The 18,005-nt window shown below is 50.8% G+C and overlaps 1 protein-coding gene across 1 annotated transcript in view; it reads right to left on the reverse strand.

Annotated features, from left to right (window-relative positions):
* LOC135199687 (centrosomal protein of 76 kDa-like) overlaps window positions 1-17,026 on the reverse strand; it is a 116,651-nt gene extending 99,625 nt beyond the window's left edge. Inside the window, exons 1-3 of the mRNA XM_064227843.1 lie at window positions 16,902-17,026; window positions 7,986-8,127; window positions 7,903-7,941 (exon numbers count right to left, since the gene is read on the reverse strand). Of these exons, the coding sequence (XP_064083913.1) occupies window positions 7,903-7,941; window positions 7,986-8,127; window positions 16,902-16,967 (247 nt within the window). The 5' untranslated portion in view covers window positions 16,968-17,026. The remainder of the gene's footprint in view (window positions 1-7,902; window positions 7,942-7,985; window positions 8,128-16,901) is intronic.
* Window positions 17,027-18,005: the final 979 nt, after the last annotated feature.

The following is an 18,005-nucleotide window of genomic DNA, read 5'->3' on the forward strand; positions in this document are numbered from 1 at the left end:
GAAGTTCTTGCGGACAAGGCAGCATCTCCTTCGCATCGAAGGCGGTGAAGTCCATTAGGGAGGGGAGTTGTGCACGACTCGAACCAATCGTCAGGGACCGAAGGGTTCTGAGTCTTCGCTACGAAGTTCGGTACGAAATCGAGCGTCCACGGATCCCCATCCCTGGATGCTTGACTTCGCAGGAGAAGTCATGCAGTTCCTCAGAGGAAAAGAAGGAAATAGTCGCATGACCTATCCCTCTCTCTACTTCGGTGATGTCCAGTACCCATACTGGTCTGTCCGTTTGCGACGAAGTCTCTCGCATCCTCCTATCCCCATGCAGCGAAGTTCTCGGTAGTGGATAGGACACCGACACTCCATGGTGGGTGTCAATGGTATGGGTACTGTGACAAGCTATTAAAACGAAGTAATGATTGCTCTGTAACAACCGAACTAAGTCAACAGCGTAGTTCGTAACTGACTCGGCCGCTCTGACAGCTGCCGACTGACTGCGTTCGGTAGGAGGCAAGTTGTCAAAGCATCCGAGTAAGTCACGTGACCTTCGCCTTTAAAGGGTTATGCCGAGAGACCAAACAAATAATGTATTTGTTTGTCACCAATGCCGGACAGCGAGGTGATGATTCTCTTAAGGCATGTGCCCAACAGGCGAAAGTCAATTGCCTTCTAGAGACCGAGGTCCCTGAAGGTAAAACATCTCATGGTTGTTGAATCTCAGCTAAGGAGAAACAACACTATGTACCGTTGAAGACGAAGGTGATATTGAATGCAACCTACGTCTTCACAGATGAATCGAGAGAAGGATTCTCAAGATTCATAAACCTGTGCTTACAAATGACTGAAAACGCTAACCGCTATTTCATTGCTGTACGGTGAGAAGTCGTAGTTGCAATGAAAGCGGGGCGTTCTTCAGTAATGAAAACACAGGGGAAAGCCGCCTGAAGAACTGCTTCTCATGGGCTGAACATTTGGGAGTAGAGCTGTCAGGTCGGAGAGTAGGCGATGTCTTCTAACAAATCTCGTAATTCGGTGAACAATGAACAATTGTACACCTACGAATAAGAGATATTTTGAAGACAAACTCAGATGTCTGCAAAATCATTCGCATTATCGCAGTGCGATGCAGCGGGAGACTTGTACAGACTTCTGTTACCGTGCGGTAAACAGAAAGATGAAAGAGTCCAAGAGATATCTCTGTTGAAAATTCTCGCAATGTCGAAGGCGATGGAATCTAGCGTCCCAGCAGTAGATGGGTCCTTCATTATTGCGAGAATCCCCGTTAATCAGAGACCTTAGTCCATGATTGTTGGGCAGAGATACGGTTCGGTAGTCAATCAAAGCAGGGCAGAGAGAGACATACATGACCGTGCATATCGGAGGCCCGGCTGATACTGAGCTGCTATCAGGCAGTTCAATACGCAGTAGTTGAGCCTGAGCTCTCGCTGACTCGTCATCCTGAGTTGCCAGGTAATCCATTATTCCACGAAGGAATGCGTTCGGCTAGAACTACCGAGCATAAAAGATATGCTCGAGCAATTATATTTAGGCGAAACGAATTTCGGTAAATATAAAAGTTGAAATGGTGTGTCGTGACAAAACCATAAGTATATAAAATTGAAACTGAAAAACTCCTGGGAGGTTGCAGGCAACCCGAGTTGCAGTTCAATTAGAATACTTCTCTTAAATAAGTCGCAATCCGTAGTTTAACTAGGATATGCGCCTACCCCTCGGACCATTCAACTGCTTAGTAGAATCATGTCGCGAGGTTAATATACGTAGTATATTTGTAGGATTCTGAACAACGATCTCCATCCTAAATTCTTTCCTTCAAGAAAACAAAATAAGGATTGGAGATCGACCACCTTCGATCTCTATCAAAGAGAGTGAAGGAGAAGTCTTCCTCGAAGGAAAGCTTCAATGGTGAACAGAATACTAAGACGATAGTTCAAGCCAAACTGGATATTCCCGTCCGATCTTCTCTAGTCCAGGTTGGTCGCCTACTGTGAGATAGTTTCTTCAGCAGCAGTCTTCTTCCCAATGCTAGAAATTCCAGGATTCGAGCATAGGCGAGGTTCCCGATTATCGTGTATATCGGGGATTCTCGTCTCGCTCACTTTGGACCGTGGTCTCGCGTAAGTGTTTGGAGATCGTAAAACTCGAACACTGAATGCGTTAGAAATTCCGTAGAATTCTAAGCAGTCTGCGAAACACCCCACCGAATTCGTCAAACGATATCGGCTGGTGGTCCTCTCGATTCCCGTAGAAATCGAGAATGGGGCAGAATTCCTCCTCAACGACCGGGGCTTACGTCAGGTAGGACCCGAAGGTCCCCCCGGTAGCGCAGTCCCGAACGTGGGATCCTACAGAGAAATCTCTGTAGGATCCCTCCCCTTTCCCTCGTAACCGTAAGGAGAGAGGGAATGGGGGAGGAATTGGATACTCGCTCGCCTTCCCAGTGGAACTAGCAGTTGGAGAAGAGTAGGAACAGCCATCGCCTTGCGGCGATGGCCTCTCAGAGTCTGGGGAAAACGTATCGTCAGGAGAAAACGTTTTCCCCGCGCGGAGGGTTACGAACTCTCACTGTAGGTAAGGGTCTGCCGCCACTGTGAACGTCGTCTGGGTGGGGCTGATCGACACCTGACAGGGGAGAGCCGATACCGTCCTCCGACTCATTCCAGTCCTCGTCGAGGTCGAAACCTCTCAGGAGGACCGAAGGAGTATTCAAATACGGTGTCCGAAGACACGTAGAAACGCCGCTGTCGCAGTAGAGGAGGTGGAAGTAGCTTGATCGACCGGCCAGAACTGAGAGAGCCTTCTTGTCCGGAGACGAGAGACTCTGGTTCGAGACAGAATCGGCAAGTTCCGATCGCGGCGGACCCACCGTCGGTTTGGGTTCCCTCTCGGGCCCCAAAACGACTCGAGACAGAGCGTGGGCTCTGCTGGTGGGAGCGGCAATCCGTTCCGCAAGGTCATTATGCTGACGAATCAGCTTAATGACCTTCTGCAAATCCTCTGTATTCTAGGGAGTTACCGTGTCTTGCGGAGTAGCGGACCGTCCAGTCCTCCAACAAGAACAGATCCCGAGATACTCCTCCTTTAGAAGGAGGAACAGCGGCAGACCCCTGACGGTCGCCTCCAATCTACTTGCGCGTATGTCCTGGTCGGTCCTGGAAACCGTACCTGGTCCATTACGGCGTCATAGCTGGGTCACGAGCGGCGCACCTCTCGTGATCGCTCCTCGGGTACCTCGCTCCTCCCGGTGGATAGCCCGAGGAGGTTGAAGGTACGGGAGAGGCAGACCTGACGCTCCCCCCCTCGCTCGCTGGCAGGGACCAGCGTGCGTGGAGGGCTGCTGCTGATCGTCAACCCGCGGTGACGGTCGAGCAGCAGGCCTAGCCTTGCCGCTCGCCTGGGGCGATTGGCTCGGCTGAGAACGTCGAGACCGATCTCTAGCGTCAGGCGAGCTGCCGCTGGTCACCGTCTTCCGCCCGGTCCCATCGGGAGCGGCGGACGGGTGACCTGCTAGGCTCTCGTCGCGTCGAGACCGGCCAGCGTCCTCTCGGCGCGTCGAGCCGCTGGTACCAGCCGTGGCTGGATACGGCCGGTGGTGGGGACTCCTTCCTCGCCTCAACCCGTGGCTGGTCAGCGACCGTCACGGTCAGCCCGAGCAGCCAGTTGATCGCTGCGAGAGCGTCCACTGGCCTGGCGAGAGTCGTGTGCACGACTCTCGCCAGTCTTCTGCTCCGCGCCGCTGTCTTGACGGCGAGCGAGCTCGGGCGTCAAAACTTTGGCTGGACGGTCTTCTTTGGAAGAGCGTCCACTCGGTGCTTCTCGCGAACGAGAAGCGGCCGAGACGGAACCTGGTTTAGCGGCAGAACCGCTAGCACCAGGTGAGGACGCACCAGCCGAGGCTGGTGCACCTCTGGTCCCCGTCGACTTCTTCTTTGCAGAAGAAGCGACGGGCCGTTCCCGAAGGAACAGGGGAGGACCAGCAGAAGAGCTCCCCAGCTCGCCTGAGCGAGCCGGGCCCTTAGAAGATCCCGAAGGAGTCTTCTTAGGGGGGGAGGAGGCAACCTTCTTCTTCTTCGGCTGTTTGGCCTTAGAAGTCGAAGGGGAAGGAGAGGCAGCAGACGACGAAGAAGACGACGAAGATGACGACGACACCTTCTTCTCTCTTCCTCTTCTTCTTCGCCAGGCTCCGCAGGACAGACGTCAGGTCTTCCATCCAGGAGGGAGCCGGGGCAGTTGCCGAAGCAACAGGGCCCGACCTGCACCTGTCCGGAAAGACCTGAGACTGTGACAGCACCACCAACAGCAGGACAACAGGAAACAGCAGGAACGGCAGGAACATCTGAAAGTGAATGAGCAGCCGGCACCTGATCTGAAAGGGAATGAGCGGCTGGGACAGCAACAGGTACGGCAGGCACGGCAGGTACCACAGGAGAGCCAGGCGTCCTGTCGGCAGCTACCGTCATCCGCGGCACTGGCGCAGGTCAGGGGGTTGGGGCAGTGGAAGTCCGGGGTCGGCAATACAAAGAACCCAGGTGGCGGTGGCACCGTCCTCCTTTGGCACGGCAGGAATTGGTTCTGGATTGCAGCTAGTGGGTGGTTACCGACATGACACTTGTGGTGGTGTACACCAGGTGCGGTGGCATCTCATATGCTGGTGTCGAGATTGTGGTTTGTTGTAGTGGTTACCGTACCATGAGTGACCACTGCCGACCCCGCCAACCGCTGAATCAACCCCTGTATGCTCGGCACTCCCTGCAGTCCCAGCGACTCCCACACCTGTCCCAGGTCGTCCTTCGCTGATGGCACACCTGCGGAAGCAACAGTCGGGTTAGTTAGAGGGGCTTCCTCGCGCCTGGGGGGAGAAGAACCCCACCCAGAGCGGACGGAAGACCCCGAGTACAACTGGACGTCCGGGTAGCAGGCGCCCTCCTCCACACTCGACGGATCGAGAGAGGAGAAGGACTCCGCTACCCCCCCCGCAGGGGAAGGCGCGAATCGTGGGGGCTGGTCGGGGGGCAGGAAAGAGGACGAAGTGTCCGTTACCAAAGGAGTCACTGGACTTTCCGATGACTTCTTGGGCGGCCTAAGTCTCTTCCTGCCCTCGTACAGCACCACTGCGCCTCGGACCAATGCATACACGTTACAGAGGGCTCGTTGCGGAGCACTCTCGCCCCGACAACGAGTACAACCTCGTGAGGATCTACATCTACATCCAAGGTCGTCTCCCACGGATGTAGCACTGCGGTAACATAGATAGATTAGTAAGAGGGGTTCCCTCACGCACGGGGGGAAGACATGCCCCACCCCGAACGCAAGGAAGACCCCAAATACAAAAATACAATGAAGAAGCTGAGCGGGGGGCAGGAAGGAAGACGAAGAATCGGATACCAAGGGAGTCGCGGGGGAGAGCTTTCCGACGACTTCCTGGCAGACCTTCGCTTCCCCTACCCCCGCACAGCAGTGAAAAGTAATATGAAAATGAAACAGAATACTGCCCTTGCGATTCACTTCATAGAACTTAAAGGAGAAAGATCAATTCCCGGGTAGAACGGAAACTTGATCCAATAATATGATGCTATCATAAATATATATGAAAATGAAACAGAATACTGCACTTGCGATTCATTTTCACATAAAAAAATCGTAAGGATCAAAAGTTCCCGGGTAAGAACGAAAATTGATCCAAATAAAATTTCATGCAAATAAATAAATGAAATGAAAAGAATATTGCAATTGCCGAATCCACTTTCATTGCATTCTATTATACAAAATTAAAAGGCTCGTGCCGAGCACAATCACACTCTCGGTAACGAACGCAACAGGGCAAAATATAATGAAAAGAGTATACTTACATTTTTCGATTACACACTTTCGCCCAATACATGACTCGGCGCGAGCGCGCACCCGCCCTCGGCACCGAGACATAATTCAAGGGTTCAATTGATGAAAAGAGAGGAAATCGCCGATCTACGGCGATAACTCCATGTTGGTTCATAATTAAGTAATGAAAATGAAAACAGTGTACTTACAGTTTCATTTTCAAGTCAAACAAACCATAGTAGAAAACACAATATAAACAAAGCATACGACGATGAAGCGGGCAGAGAGCGATGACGAACACGTCCTTCACACCGCGGCCGAAAGCAAAAGTGATTTGTTTACCTCCCAGTCGCGCGGCGCGCGACTGTCGGACAAGCAGTTAACTACGTTCTCCCCTTGTTCGAAGCTTACGACCGTTCAGCTGCCGCTAGCTACTTCCTATTGTTAAAGGACCGATGGTTTGTATTACGTATCGGAACAAACACTCTTTCAGGACGCGCGCTCGTGCGCGCTCCTTGGCAGCCTGGGACTTTGCTACAAGGCCTGCCGAAGGGACGCCAGATCGGTGGGAAGCCCCCGTAACCCTCTTGCGGCTTTCGACATACCTACTCCCTGAGTCTTGGGAGTCTGATAGAGGTCTAGGCCTAGAGGCATTATGGGGCGGCCGATCTGACGCCCCCTCCACAACACTAGGGGCACGATCACACACTTGCACCGAGCCAGTTTCTAAGGCTTTCACTTTGGTCTCCAGAGTGCGAAGAGACTCCCAAAATCAGAGAGAGAGCATTCGCTCTCCTGACACAGAATCAGAGCGAAGGCAACACAGGTTTAGGGGTTGCAAATTTTACAGGTGTTAATGTAGGAGAGATGTTAGCCTTACCTTTGGTCGAACCACTCCTGGAGGAAGACCTCCTGATCCTATCGCGCTCCAATTTAAGGCGATAGGACTCATATACTCTCCAATCATCATCGGCCAATTTCTCACATTCATTGCACCGATTATCAATCAAACAATTATGCCCCCTACAACTCATACATACTGTGTGGGGGTCTACCGATGCTTTCGGTAGCCTCACCTTACAATCAGCCCTCACACACACTCTGAAACTCACAGCACTTGATCCAGACATATCTTATATAGAAAAAGGTCAAATTCTCCAAAATCAAAAAACGGTCCACTATCGCGCATGCCAATTCAACAATCCAATTCAATACCAAAAAACCAATCAGATACTTAAAAGCGAGTCAAATTCCAAAAAATCCTGAGCAGAGGTCTGTAAACAGTTGTTTACCGACCGGCGACAGAAAAAAATATGAATAGAAAATGGGAATGGTTCCTGATATCCGCCTCCCAGCGGCGGGAATGGGTACTACCACCTGGCCGCCCACTGCGTGTGCCGCGAGTTTTGAAATTTCTGTCGGACGTCAGAAAATACAGCTATATATATATCTGTCAGGTAAGTGGCATGAACAAAACTAGAAGCACTAGAATCCAACATGGCGATACTAGTAAAGTCAATTTAGGTGAAAAAGCATGAAAGACTGTCAAAAGCTGGTTTAACTAGAAACCTTACAAACTAAGCAAAGCCAAAGGCTAAATAGACCATGAATACTTCACCAAAGGGGAAGATCCAACAAATTCCAAAAACAACCTGCTTGTTCTTAACACCTTGCAGGAAGAAAACTAACTGAGCTCACAATTAAGTTGTTCCTCTTTTACCGTGAAAGTGAGTGGGGTCTGTCTCCAACATAAAAAAAAGGCTGTCACTAACTCGGATTACAACATTTAAACTGCCGTTGAGTAGAAACTCTTAGCTAAGTAATTACTGGGTAAAATTCCTTATATTCCTTATAAAAATAAGGAATATAGAATATTGTACAACTTACAGTGAAGCATGCAAAACTAGGAGCTTCACAGCATATCAGCAATAGTATTAATTTCAGTATCAAGTAACTGCAACTGAACAATGCACAGGATGTAAACTTGTACAAAAAACTTTAAGTTGTAACTGCCCTGCACTGTCAGACTGATAGTGTATTAAAACACAAATATTATACTGTCTAAATGAATACCTTGTGTTTTTGCTGGTAGTTTCAAACAGCTGGACACCTCTGAGGGCTAGGCAGTTTTTTGTTCTGGGAGGTTTGTTAGAAACTCCTTTGGCAAAATAATGACTGAATTGTTTCTGTATCCAAAAGGCGAGAGACAATTAATTCAGGATCAACAGATGCTAAGCTTCCGTTGTCTTGTGAAATTACTTCTCGAATTACCTGGTCAATAGCTGTCCTTACATTCTCCTGAAAAATAAATATTCACAACATAAAAAATAAAACATATAAAAACAAATGCATAAAGTAAGTCTAATGAATTTCTACCTTAAGAAAGATCACAATAAGTTCCTTGGCAACCTGTTTTGACTCCTTTTTTTTTTCTTTCTTTTTTGATAATTGTATGGCTGAAATATGACAATTTGTCGAAAATTGCATTTTTCCTAACTATACAAAAAACTGAGGTCCTTTAACAATAGGAAGTAGCTAGCGGCAGCTGGAAACGGTCGTAAGTTCGAACAAGGGGGAGAACGGTTAGTTAAATGACTGTCCGATCGTCGCGCGGCAAAAAAACAAATCACTTTTGCTTTTGGCCCATGCAAAATACGCAGAGTGAGGGGTGGCATGAGGAGGGACTATATGTAAAGGACCTCAGGTTTGTATAGTTAGGAAAAATGCAATTTGGACAATTTCATTTGTTCCGGACACGGCATACAAACCTTCGGTCCTTTTACAATAGGAAGACTCACTTCTTGGTGGGTGGAATCTGAGTCTTTTGTGAACAGACTGGTGTTCGCCCAACCTTGGAAGCCTCCCTGGTCGTAAGAGCGAGGGAGGGATCCAAGCCTCTGTCCGATTGATCGGGGTGTGCACCGCAGGATCAATGGTCAGACCTCTGGACCAAGTACTAAGAGAGAGGCAAGCGTATCTCTTCGTACCAGCAAAACAAGAACAAGTTCCTATTTGCAAGAGGCAACAACGTTATGGTTTGTCTCTTGTTGGCATCCACTTTCTCCCCTTGTTGGAGAGAAAGTGGTGGATATATACTCCTATCTCTAGTTAAAGAGATAGAATGGAGCTCTGTTGAATAGCTTACCTGCATCTGACTCCCTTCCAGCAAGGTAACGACCGTATCTCTCTGCCCACAGGTAGAGGTAGAGAAGATGGTGAAGAGAAGCCAGTCACTCTCTCATTCGCACATTCATTCTCCCAGTCATACCAGGAATCGATGCTGTTCTGCCTGCTCGGGTGCTGGGTAAGCTTACACAACGTGTTGAGCAGCCACCACAGGTCCCAACGGAAAAAGTATCCAAGGACTTGTGGGCATATCATCCCGAAGGTAAAGAAGGTACGTTGAAGGTGGTCTGGTTGGCCCAGACACCTGCCTTCAGGACCTGCGCCACGGAGAAGTTCTTACGGAACGCTAAGGAGGGTCCGATACCTCTGACTTCGTGGGCTCTCGGTCGGAGCGTACGGATGTCGTCGCTACCATCAGCCTCGTACGCTCTCCTGATCACCTCACGCAGCCAGAAAGAAAGTGTTCTTGGAAACTTCTTTCTTGGTAACCCAGTGCTAACGAAGAGGCGTCGACACTCAGGCCTGAGATGTCGAGTTCTCTTCAGATAGCGCCGTAGCGCCCTCACAGGGACAAAGCAGCATCTCATCCGCATCGTTATCGGTGAAGTCCAGAAGGGAGGGGATCGTGAAAGACTCGAACCTGTCGTCAGGGATCGACGGATTCTGAGTCTTATCTACGAAGTTCGGGACGAAATCGAGCGTCACAGATCCCCAGCCTCTGGTATGTTTAACATCATAGAAAGGCCATGTAGTTCCCCTACTCTCTTCGCCGATGCCAGGGCCAGCAAGAAGAGGGTCTTGAGAGTCAGATCCCTGTCTGACGACTCTCGGGAGTGGCTCGAAGGGTCTTCGAGTCAAACTCCTAAGTACGAGAGTCACATCCCACGCAGGGGGCCTGGGAGTTCCCTGGGAGTGGGCAAAGACCTTTCGAAGCTCCTCAATTAGCAAGGAGATCTCGAACGAATTCGAGATGTCCAGTCCCCTCAGTTTTAGGACGAGAGCCAGGGCGGCTCTATATCCTTTAACTGTGGGTACTGAGAGGAGCTTCTCTCGGCGAAGAAACACGAGGAAATCCGCTACCTGCTGAAGAGTGGCTCTGAGAGGAGACAGACCCTGTCTACGACACCAACCACAGAAGACGGCCCACTTCCCCTGGTACACAGCTGCAGAGGACTGTCGGACGTGTCCAGCCATCTCTGTTGCTGCGCTACGAGAAAAGCCTCTCGTTCGCAAGAGATGGTGGATAACAGCCAGCCGTGAAGTTGAAGGGACTGGACTGCTTGGTGGTACCGTTCTACGTGTGGCTGGGCTAGAAGGTTGTGCCAAATGGGTAGCTCTCTCGGTGCGTCCGCAAGAAGAGCCAGCAGGTCCGGATACCAAACGGCTTGCGGCCCGTTTGGGAGCCACCAGGATCATTCTGAGATTGGGAGTGACCAGCGCTCGACTGATCACTTTCCGAATCAGACAGAAGGGAGGAAAGGCGTAAGCGAAGAGGTTGTCCCAGGGGTGTTGGAGAGCGTCCTCTGCAGCTGCCCATGGTCCGGCACAGCTGAAAAGAAAACCTGAAGTTTTCTGTTGTGCCGGGTGGCGAACAGGTCTAACGACCGGTCGCCCCCACAGGTTGAAGAGCCTTTCCGCCACGTCTTGTGTAGAGACCATTCGGTCCCTATCACCTGATCCCGACGGCTGAGCTTGTCTGCTACTACATTCCTCTTGTCCTGGAATGTAGCGTGCTGACAGCTCTATCGAGTGAGCCGTGGCCCACTCGTGCACCTGCACCGTCAACTGATGGAGCGGAAGAGACACTAGCCCCCCCCTGCTTGTTGACATATGCCACTACTGTGGTGTTGTCGCACATCAACACCACTGAGTGTCCCACCAAGCGGTCCTGAAACTCTTGGAGAGCGTTGAACGCCGCCTTGAGTTCCAGGACATTGATGTGAAGGTGCTTTTCGTGATGGTCCCCACACACCTGCAGTCAGCAACTCCTCCAGGTGTGCGCCCCATCCCTCGGTCGAGGTGCGTCTGAGAACAGAAGCATCCTCCTGGGAGTGCGTATGGGCACTCCTCTTAAGAGGTTCTTGTCGTCGAGCCACCAGGCTAGGTCCTGCCTCACCTTGTCCGTGATAGCCACGGGAAAGTAAGGAGGATCCTTGGCCTGAGACCAACTCTCCCTTAGCCTCCACTGGAGAGAACGCAGGTGAAGACGCCCGTGAGGGGACTAAACTTCGAGTGACGACAGATGGCCGATCACGACTTGCCATTGCTGTGCTGCCTGTTCCTGCCGCGACAGGAACCGGCCGGCTGCCTCTCTGAATTTTGCTGATACGCAAGTCTGCGGGAAAGACCTGCCCTGCTACCGTGTCTATCAGCATACCCAGGTACTTCATCTTCTGCTTGGGTTCGAGATCGGACTTCTCGTAGTTTATCACGATCCCCAGATCGCGACAAAACTTGAGGAGTCGATCTCTGTCCTGTAGCAACTGCAGCGGGAGCTCGCCAGGACTAGCCAATCGTCGAGATACCTCAGAAGACGTATCCCGTGCGAATGGGCCCAAGCCGACACCAGAGTGAACACTCGCGTGAACACCTGTGGGGCGGTTGAGAGACCGAAACAAAGTGCCCTGAATTGGTACACCGTCCCGTCGAAGATGAAGCGGTATTTTTTTTTTGGTACTGTTTCTGGAGGACTGATGGATGGGTATTTGAAAATACGCGTCCTTCAAGTCCACTGAAAGCATGAAATCGTTCCCCCTGCTCGAGTCGAGCGTCCGAGCGTGCCGACTGCCAATCCGTGAACCGCGTCGTGCGAACGAAGCGGTTCAGGGGAGAGAGGTCTATCACCGGACGCCAGCCCCCCGATGCCTTCTCCAACTAGGAAGAGGCGGCTGTAAAAGCCCGGTGACTGGTCCTCCACGATTTCTACTTAGCTCGTTTCGCCAGCATGGTTCCTTTGATCTCCTGTCGAAGAGCGTTGTCCTTTGCTGATCCCCGGACATAGGTCTGTAGGTGGACCGGTTTGGAGATGAGGGGGGGCCGAGACTCGAAGGGTAGTAGATATCCCTCCCGAAGGACGTCTACTATCCAGTTCTCGGCGCCGTAGCGCTGCCAATTCGCCCAATGGCTCGCTAGGCACCCCCCCACTTCCGGCAGCAGGTGAGGGGGAACGCCGTCCCTAGCGTTTCCCTCCTCGTTTCGACTTCTTTCCAGCACCTCCTCGGGGAAAGGAGGGCTGGGAGGAGGGCTGGTTGCGGCCATCCTCTAGCAGAAGTTGAAAACAGCAGGAGTCTTCACACGGGGTTTGGACGGTGCAACCGTCTTCGCCGCCGTGGAAGCGCTAGCCAAGCTCTTTGGTTTGGCCGCAGTCGCTCGAGATTGCCCAGTAACCTTCGAGACTGCCTGGTGAACTAAGCGGTCACTCTCGTCAGTGCGCCGCCTTTCCACCGCAGCGTCCACCATCTCTCCAGGAAAGAGAGCTGGGGAACTCCTAAGAGGTCCATTTCGAAGCCCGAGTGCCGCCTCACGCCCACGCCCCCTTGGTCACTCGGGTAGGACTGCGTCCCTACGTCGAAGAACCAAGTTGGCCCACAGGTTAGCAGTCTGATGGGCGAGGTAAGAGATCGCTCTTCCTCCAGACTGGCACAGTCTCCTAAAAGAAGCGTCGTCTTCGAGAGCAGAACTCCGGAGCCGGCCGCTACTTTGGATATTGTGAGGGACCACAAATCCAACCAGGAAACTGCCTGGAATGCTGCCATAGCGGTAGATTCCAGGGCAAGTGCCTCCTGCTGCGAGAACCATAGGTTCTCCGACAGGAGCTGCTGCAGGGACACACCTGGAGTCAGCCTCGCTAACTCCCGGGTTAACCTGTTAGGCAGTATCGGGTCTTCCGAAGGCACGTAGAATCGCCTCTGCCGCTGTAGAGGAGGGGAAGGCAAGCGCTTAGAAGACCCGTCCGGACCTTTAGCGAGTCCTCCCGTCCTGAGACGAGATTCTCCACCTGATCCAGGACCGAGTCTGCAAGCTCAGATCGCGGTAACCCCACCATCATTTTGGGCTCCCTCTTGGGACCCCAAAATGATTCGAGCCGGGACGTGGGCTCTGCCGGTGGTAGCGGCGATCCTTCCGCGAGGTCATTATGCAGACGCATCAGCTTAATGACCTCTGCAAAGTTCCTCTGTATCTCGGGAGTTACTGCGTCTTGTGGAGTAGGACCGTCCAGTCCCTCCAGCAAGAGCATATCCCGCGATACTCCTCCTTCAGAAGGAGGAACAGCGACAGACCCCTGACGGTCGCCTCCAACTACTTGCGCGTACGTTCTGGTCGGTCCTAAAACCGTGCCTGAGCCGTACGGCGTCATAGCTGGGTCACGAGCGGCGCACCTCTCGTGATCGCTCCTCGGTACCTCGCTCCTCCCGGTATAGCCCGAGGAGGTTGAAGGTACGGGAGAGGCAGACCTGACGCTCCCCCCTCGCTCACTGGCAGGACCAGCGTGCGTGGAGGGCTGCTGCTGATCGTCAACCCGCGGTGACGGTCGAGCAGCAGGCCTAGCCTTGCCGCTCGCCTGGGGCGATTGGCTCGGCTGAGAACGTCGAGACCGATCTCTAGCGTCAGGCGAGCTGCCGCTGGTCACCGTCTCCGCCCGGTCCCATCGGGAGCGGCGGACGGGTGACCTGCTAGGCTCTCTGTCGCGTCGAGACCGGCCAGCGTCCTCTCGGCGCGTCGAGCCGCTGGTACCAGCCGTGGCTGGTACCGGCGGCCGCGGGGACTCCTTCCTCGCCTCAACCCGTGGCTGGTCAGCGACCGTCACGTCAGCCCGAGCAGCCAGTTGATCGCTGCGAGAGCGTCCACTGGCCTGGCGAGAGTCGTGTGCACGACTCTCGCCAGTCTTCTGCTCCGCGCCGCTGTCTTGACGGCGAGCGAGCTCGGGCGTCAAAACTTTGGCTGGACGGTCTTCTTTGGAAGAGCGTCCATTCGGTGCTTCTCGCGAACGAGCAGCGGCCGAGACGGAACCTGGTTTTAGCGGCAGAACCGCTACGGCACCAGGTGAGGACGCACCAGCCGAGGCTGGTGCACCTCTGGTCCCCGTCGACTTCTTCTTTGCAGAAGAAGCGACGGGCCCCGGTTCCCGAAGGAACAGGAGGACCAGCAGAAGAGCTCCCCACCCCGCTCGCCTGAGCGAGCCGGGCCCTTAGAAGATCCCGAAGGAGTCTTCTTAGGGGGGGAGGAGGCAACCTTCTTCTTCTTCGGCTGTTCGGCCTTAGAAGTCGAAGGGGAAGGAGAGGCAGCAGACGACGAAGAAGACGAGGCAGCAGACGACGAAGAAGACGACACCTTCCTCTTCCTCTTCTTCTTCGCCAGGCTCCGCAGGACAGACGTCAGGTCTTCCATCCAGGAGGGAGCCGGGGCAGTTGCCGAAGCAACAGGGCCCGACTGCACCTGTCCGGAAAGACCTGAGACTGTGACAGCACCACCAACAGCAGGAACAACAGGAACAGGTCCAGGAACAGCAGGAACGGCAGGAACATCTGAAAGTGAATGAGCAGCAGGCACCTGATCTGAAAGGGAATGAGTGGCTGGAACAGCAACAGGTACGGCAGGCACGGCAGGTACCACAGGAGAGCCAGGCGTCCTGTCGGCAGCTACCGTCATCCTCGGTACTGGCGGCAGGTCCAGGGGGGTACTCTTTGGGCAGCGGAAGTCCGGGGTCGGCAATACAAAGAACCCAGGTGGCGGTGGCACCGTCCTCTTTGGCACGGCAGGAATTGGTTTCTGGATTGCAGCCGTGGGTGTTACCGACATGATATGTGGTGTATACACCAGGTGCGGTGGCATCTCATATGCTGGTGTCGAGATTGTGGTTGTTGTAGTGGTTACCGCACCATGAGTAACCACTGCCGACCCCGCCAACCGCTGAATCAACCCCTGTATGCTCGGCACTCCCTGCAGTCCCAGCGACTCCCACACCTGTCCCAGGTCGTCCTTCGCTGATGGCACACCTGCGGAAGCAACAGTCGGGTTAGTTAGAGGGGCTTCCTCGCGCCTGGGGGAGAAGAACCCCACCCAGAGCGGACGGAAGACCCCGAGTAAACAACTGGACGTCCGGGTAGCGGGCGCCCTCCTCCACACTCGACAGATCGAGAGAGGAGAAGGACTCCGCTACCCCCCCGCAGGGGAAGGCGCGAAACGTGGGGGCTGGCCGGGGGGCAGGAAAGAGGACGAAGTGTCCGTTACCAAAGGAGTCACTGGACTTTCCGATGACTTCTTGGGCGGCCTAAGTCTCTTCCTGCCCTCGTACAGCACCCACTGCGCCTCGGACCAATGCATACACGTTACACAGGGCTCGTTGCGGGAGCACTCTCGCCCCCGACAACGAGTACAAACCTCGTGAGGATCTACATCCACGCTCTGAATCTCCAATCCCCCACATCTACGCCCCGACCGGGGGGCGTGGTGAAATCTCCATTTCTTCCTCACTCATCATAAATGATCAAAAAGAAATGCAAAGTACTTACAATCACTCTGAATTACACAGAAAGAGAGGGCAAATACTCAAACTCAAAGCAAACGACAAAGCGGGCAGAGCGATGACGAGCACGTCCTATCCACACACGGCCGAAAGCAAAAGTGATTTGTTTACCTCCCAGTCGCGCGGTGCGCGACGATCGGACAAGCAGTTAACTACCGTTCTCCCCTGTTCGAAGCTTACGACCGTTCCAGCTGCCGCTAGCTACTTCCTATTGTTAAAGGACCGAGGGTTTGTATTACGTATCGGAACAACATTTGTTTTTTAATTTCTAATAATTGTAATGCTGATACAAATGTAACCTTTCATGCGTGCTATGAATTGCAAGTCATCATTGCCAATTTAATGGAACTTGATACATACGCCAATGCCTTTACAAACTGTTTCCATGAATTGTAAATGTCATAGTAATGCAATAATGATAAAATTGCTCTAATATTTGTATATATATTACAATTAGATACACTAAATTCACTTATTTCCATGGTTTTGTGCAAGTCTTATCCCAAGTTTGGAGGGTAAACATAAACCAATTGGCAACAGTGATAAAAAATCTTCACAGCAAAACCAATGAAATTTGTGTCAGGAATCTGGTTACTTTTTAAAAAACGAATATTTTAAAATGAATTATCATGAATACATAATAAATTTATGCAATTCATAACCCTATTGTGGTGTTTAACTAATTATTTAAATGTTATGTAGCCCAATCTTCTTCTTCCCGAACAATTGCCATGTTAACCTGGCCGCAAGCGTATACACCATCGTCGTTTAAGATTGTTGTGAAGAAAGTGTTCCAGCATCTATGGGTGTGTGTGGTGTGCGGATTTAGCACAGGAAATGGAAAGTTTGTTTACACAAGAGACTCCACAAACATGGAAATGGCATCAATCTTCTATAAGTTAAGTGTTTTAAGTAAAAATTTCGAAAGCGTCATGGAGGTAAGTTAACACTGTGCATGGCTAGACTTTCAATAAGTTCTGTTTAATAGGAAATTATGGCCTTAATTTCTTACTTGAGAGAAAACTTACTTCAAGAGGAAAGTAAAGTTCTCAAGGTGTTGCTTCCACGGAGGTTTGGTTATGACTAGCCTAACCTGTAACTTACCTTACTGTCAGTGCTAAAGTTATTTTTTGGGAAAGTGCCCGCACTGCCATACAGGTGGCTGCCTGGTCGCGCAGCGATGTTTTACCCTAAGCCTAAATGGTCAGGAAAACATGTGGTTACGTAGGTACTATTTGACGGAAAATTAACACAACCTATCATACAATCAGACTACTACCCATTTCTGAAATACAACCTCTCGTACATGTGTTACACCCAGGTAAGTTGGGCTAGGTTATGGGTCAATTTACGTACCGGCAGCCTTAATTCTGGCCAAAGAACGTCATTGACATTCTATACAGTCTGCTAAGCTACACACCTTTTCAATTTCTGCTTTAATTGCTCCTTCTAGTGAACTTGGGCCTTTTGGTTCTACACTTGACATTTTGAATGTACTAATGTGTCAGCATTGACAGGTTGTCGGCACTCCGACCCCGTATGAACGTAAACAAACACTTCTTCTTCTTTCTTACTTTTATTAAAGTTTGCTTTTGATTATTCAGTGTTTTAATTTTAACTTGACGAATAGAAGTTATTTCGGCATGCTTTTAACTACCGAAACATTCATTATTGTTCATATATATATATATATATATATATATATATATATATCTATAATGTATACATATATATAATGCAAGCGAGCACCTGGTAAAAGCCCAGACTGGTTTCTTCTTTAGTTTTTAAGAATAATATATAGGGTGGCTACACATGGATAAAAATTCGCATTATATGTATGTGCTGGAGTGCCAGTATACAAATGAACATCGAGATGGTTGTAAACATTTGTGACAAGACAAATCTTAGTTTTCGTTGCAGGTGAGCTCACACCTTTATAATCAAGTCAGGACTGTACCTTTATTAAAAGTTTTTATATTTCACGACTTACAAGGGTGTGTAGTACATATAATTCCATGTAAGCATTATAACAAATTTCACTCTGGTCAAACTAAAAAAATCACTGAAAAGAGTATAGGATCACGTGAAAATCTTATGAGATATGCAAAGTACAACAGTGCAATTGTCATTCATGTTAGTAAAAAGTAATCATTTAAGTGGAAGGATTCTAAGAAGAATACAGAGTTGAATGATGCAGTTTGTGCTCGTGGTCTAACTTCTGATGAGTTTTCTGTTTCGGTGTATAAAGCGTGCAATGTTGTAGAATTTTCAGCTCAGCGGCTACATCCACAATTTAGTAGAATATTGCAATAATTATTGTGTTGTTTTACTGTGGAGCCATCTATTTTAGGGGAAACACACTTCGTTGGAAATATTAAACACACACACACACACACACATATATATATATATATATATATATATATATATATAATATATATATATGTGTGTGTGTGTGTGTGTGTGTGTGTATAACTGAATCACGAAAGTTTGGAACGTGATAAATCCATAAATAAAGGTATAA

Source organism: Macrobrachium nipponense, chromosome 26 (assembly GCF_015104395.2).
Source record: "Macrobrachium nipponense isolate FS-2020 chromosome 26, ASM1510439v2, whole genome shotgun sequence".
Taxonomy (NCBI): Eukaryota; Metazoa; Arthropoda; class Malacostraca; order Decapoda; family Palaemonidae; genus Macrobrachium; species Macrobrachium nipponense.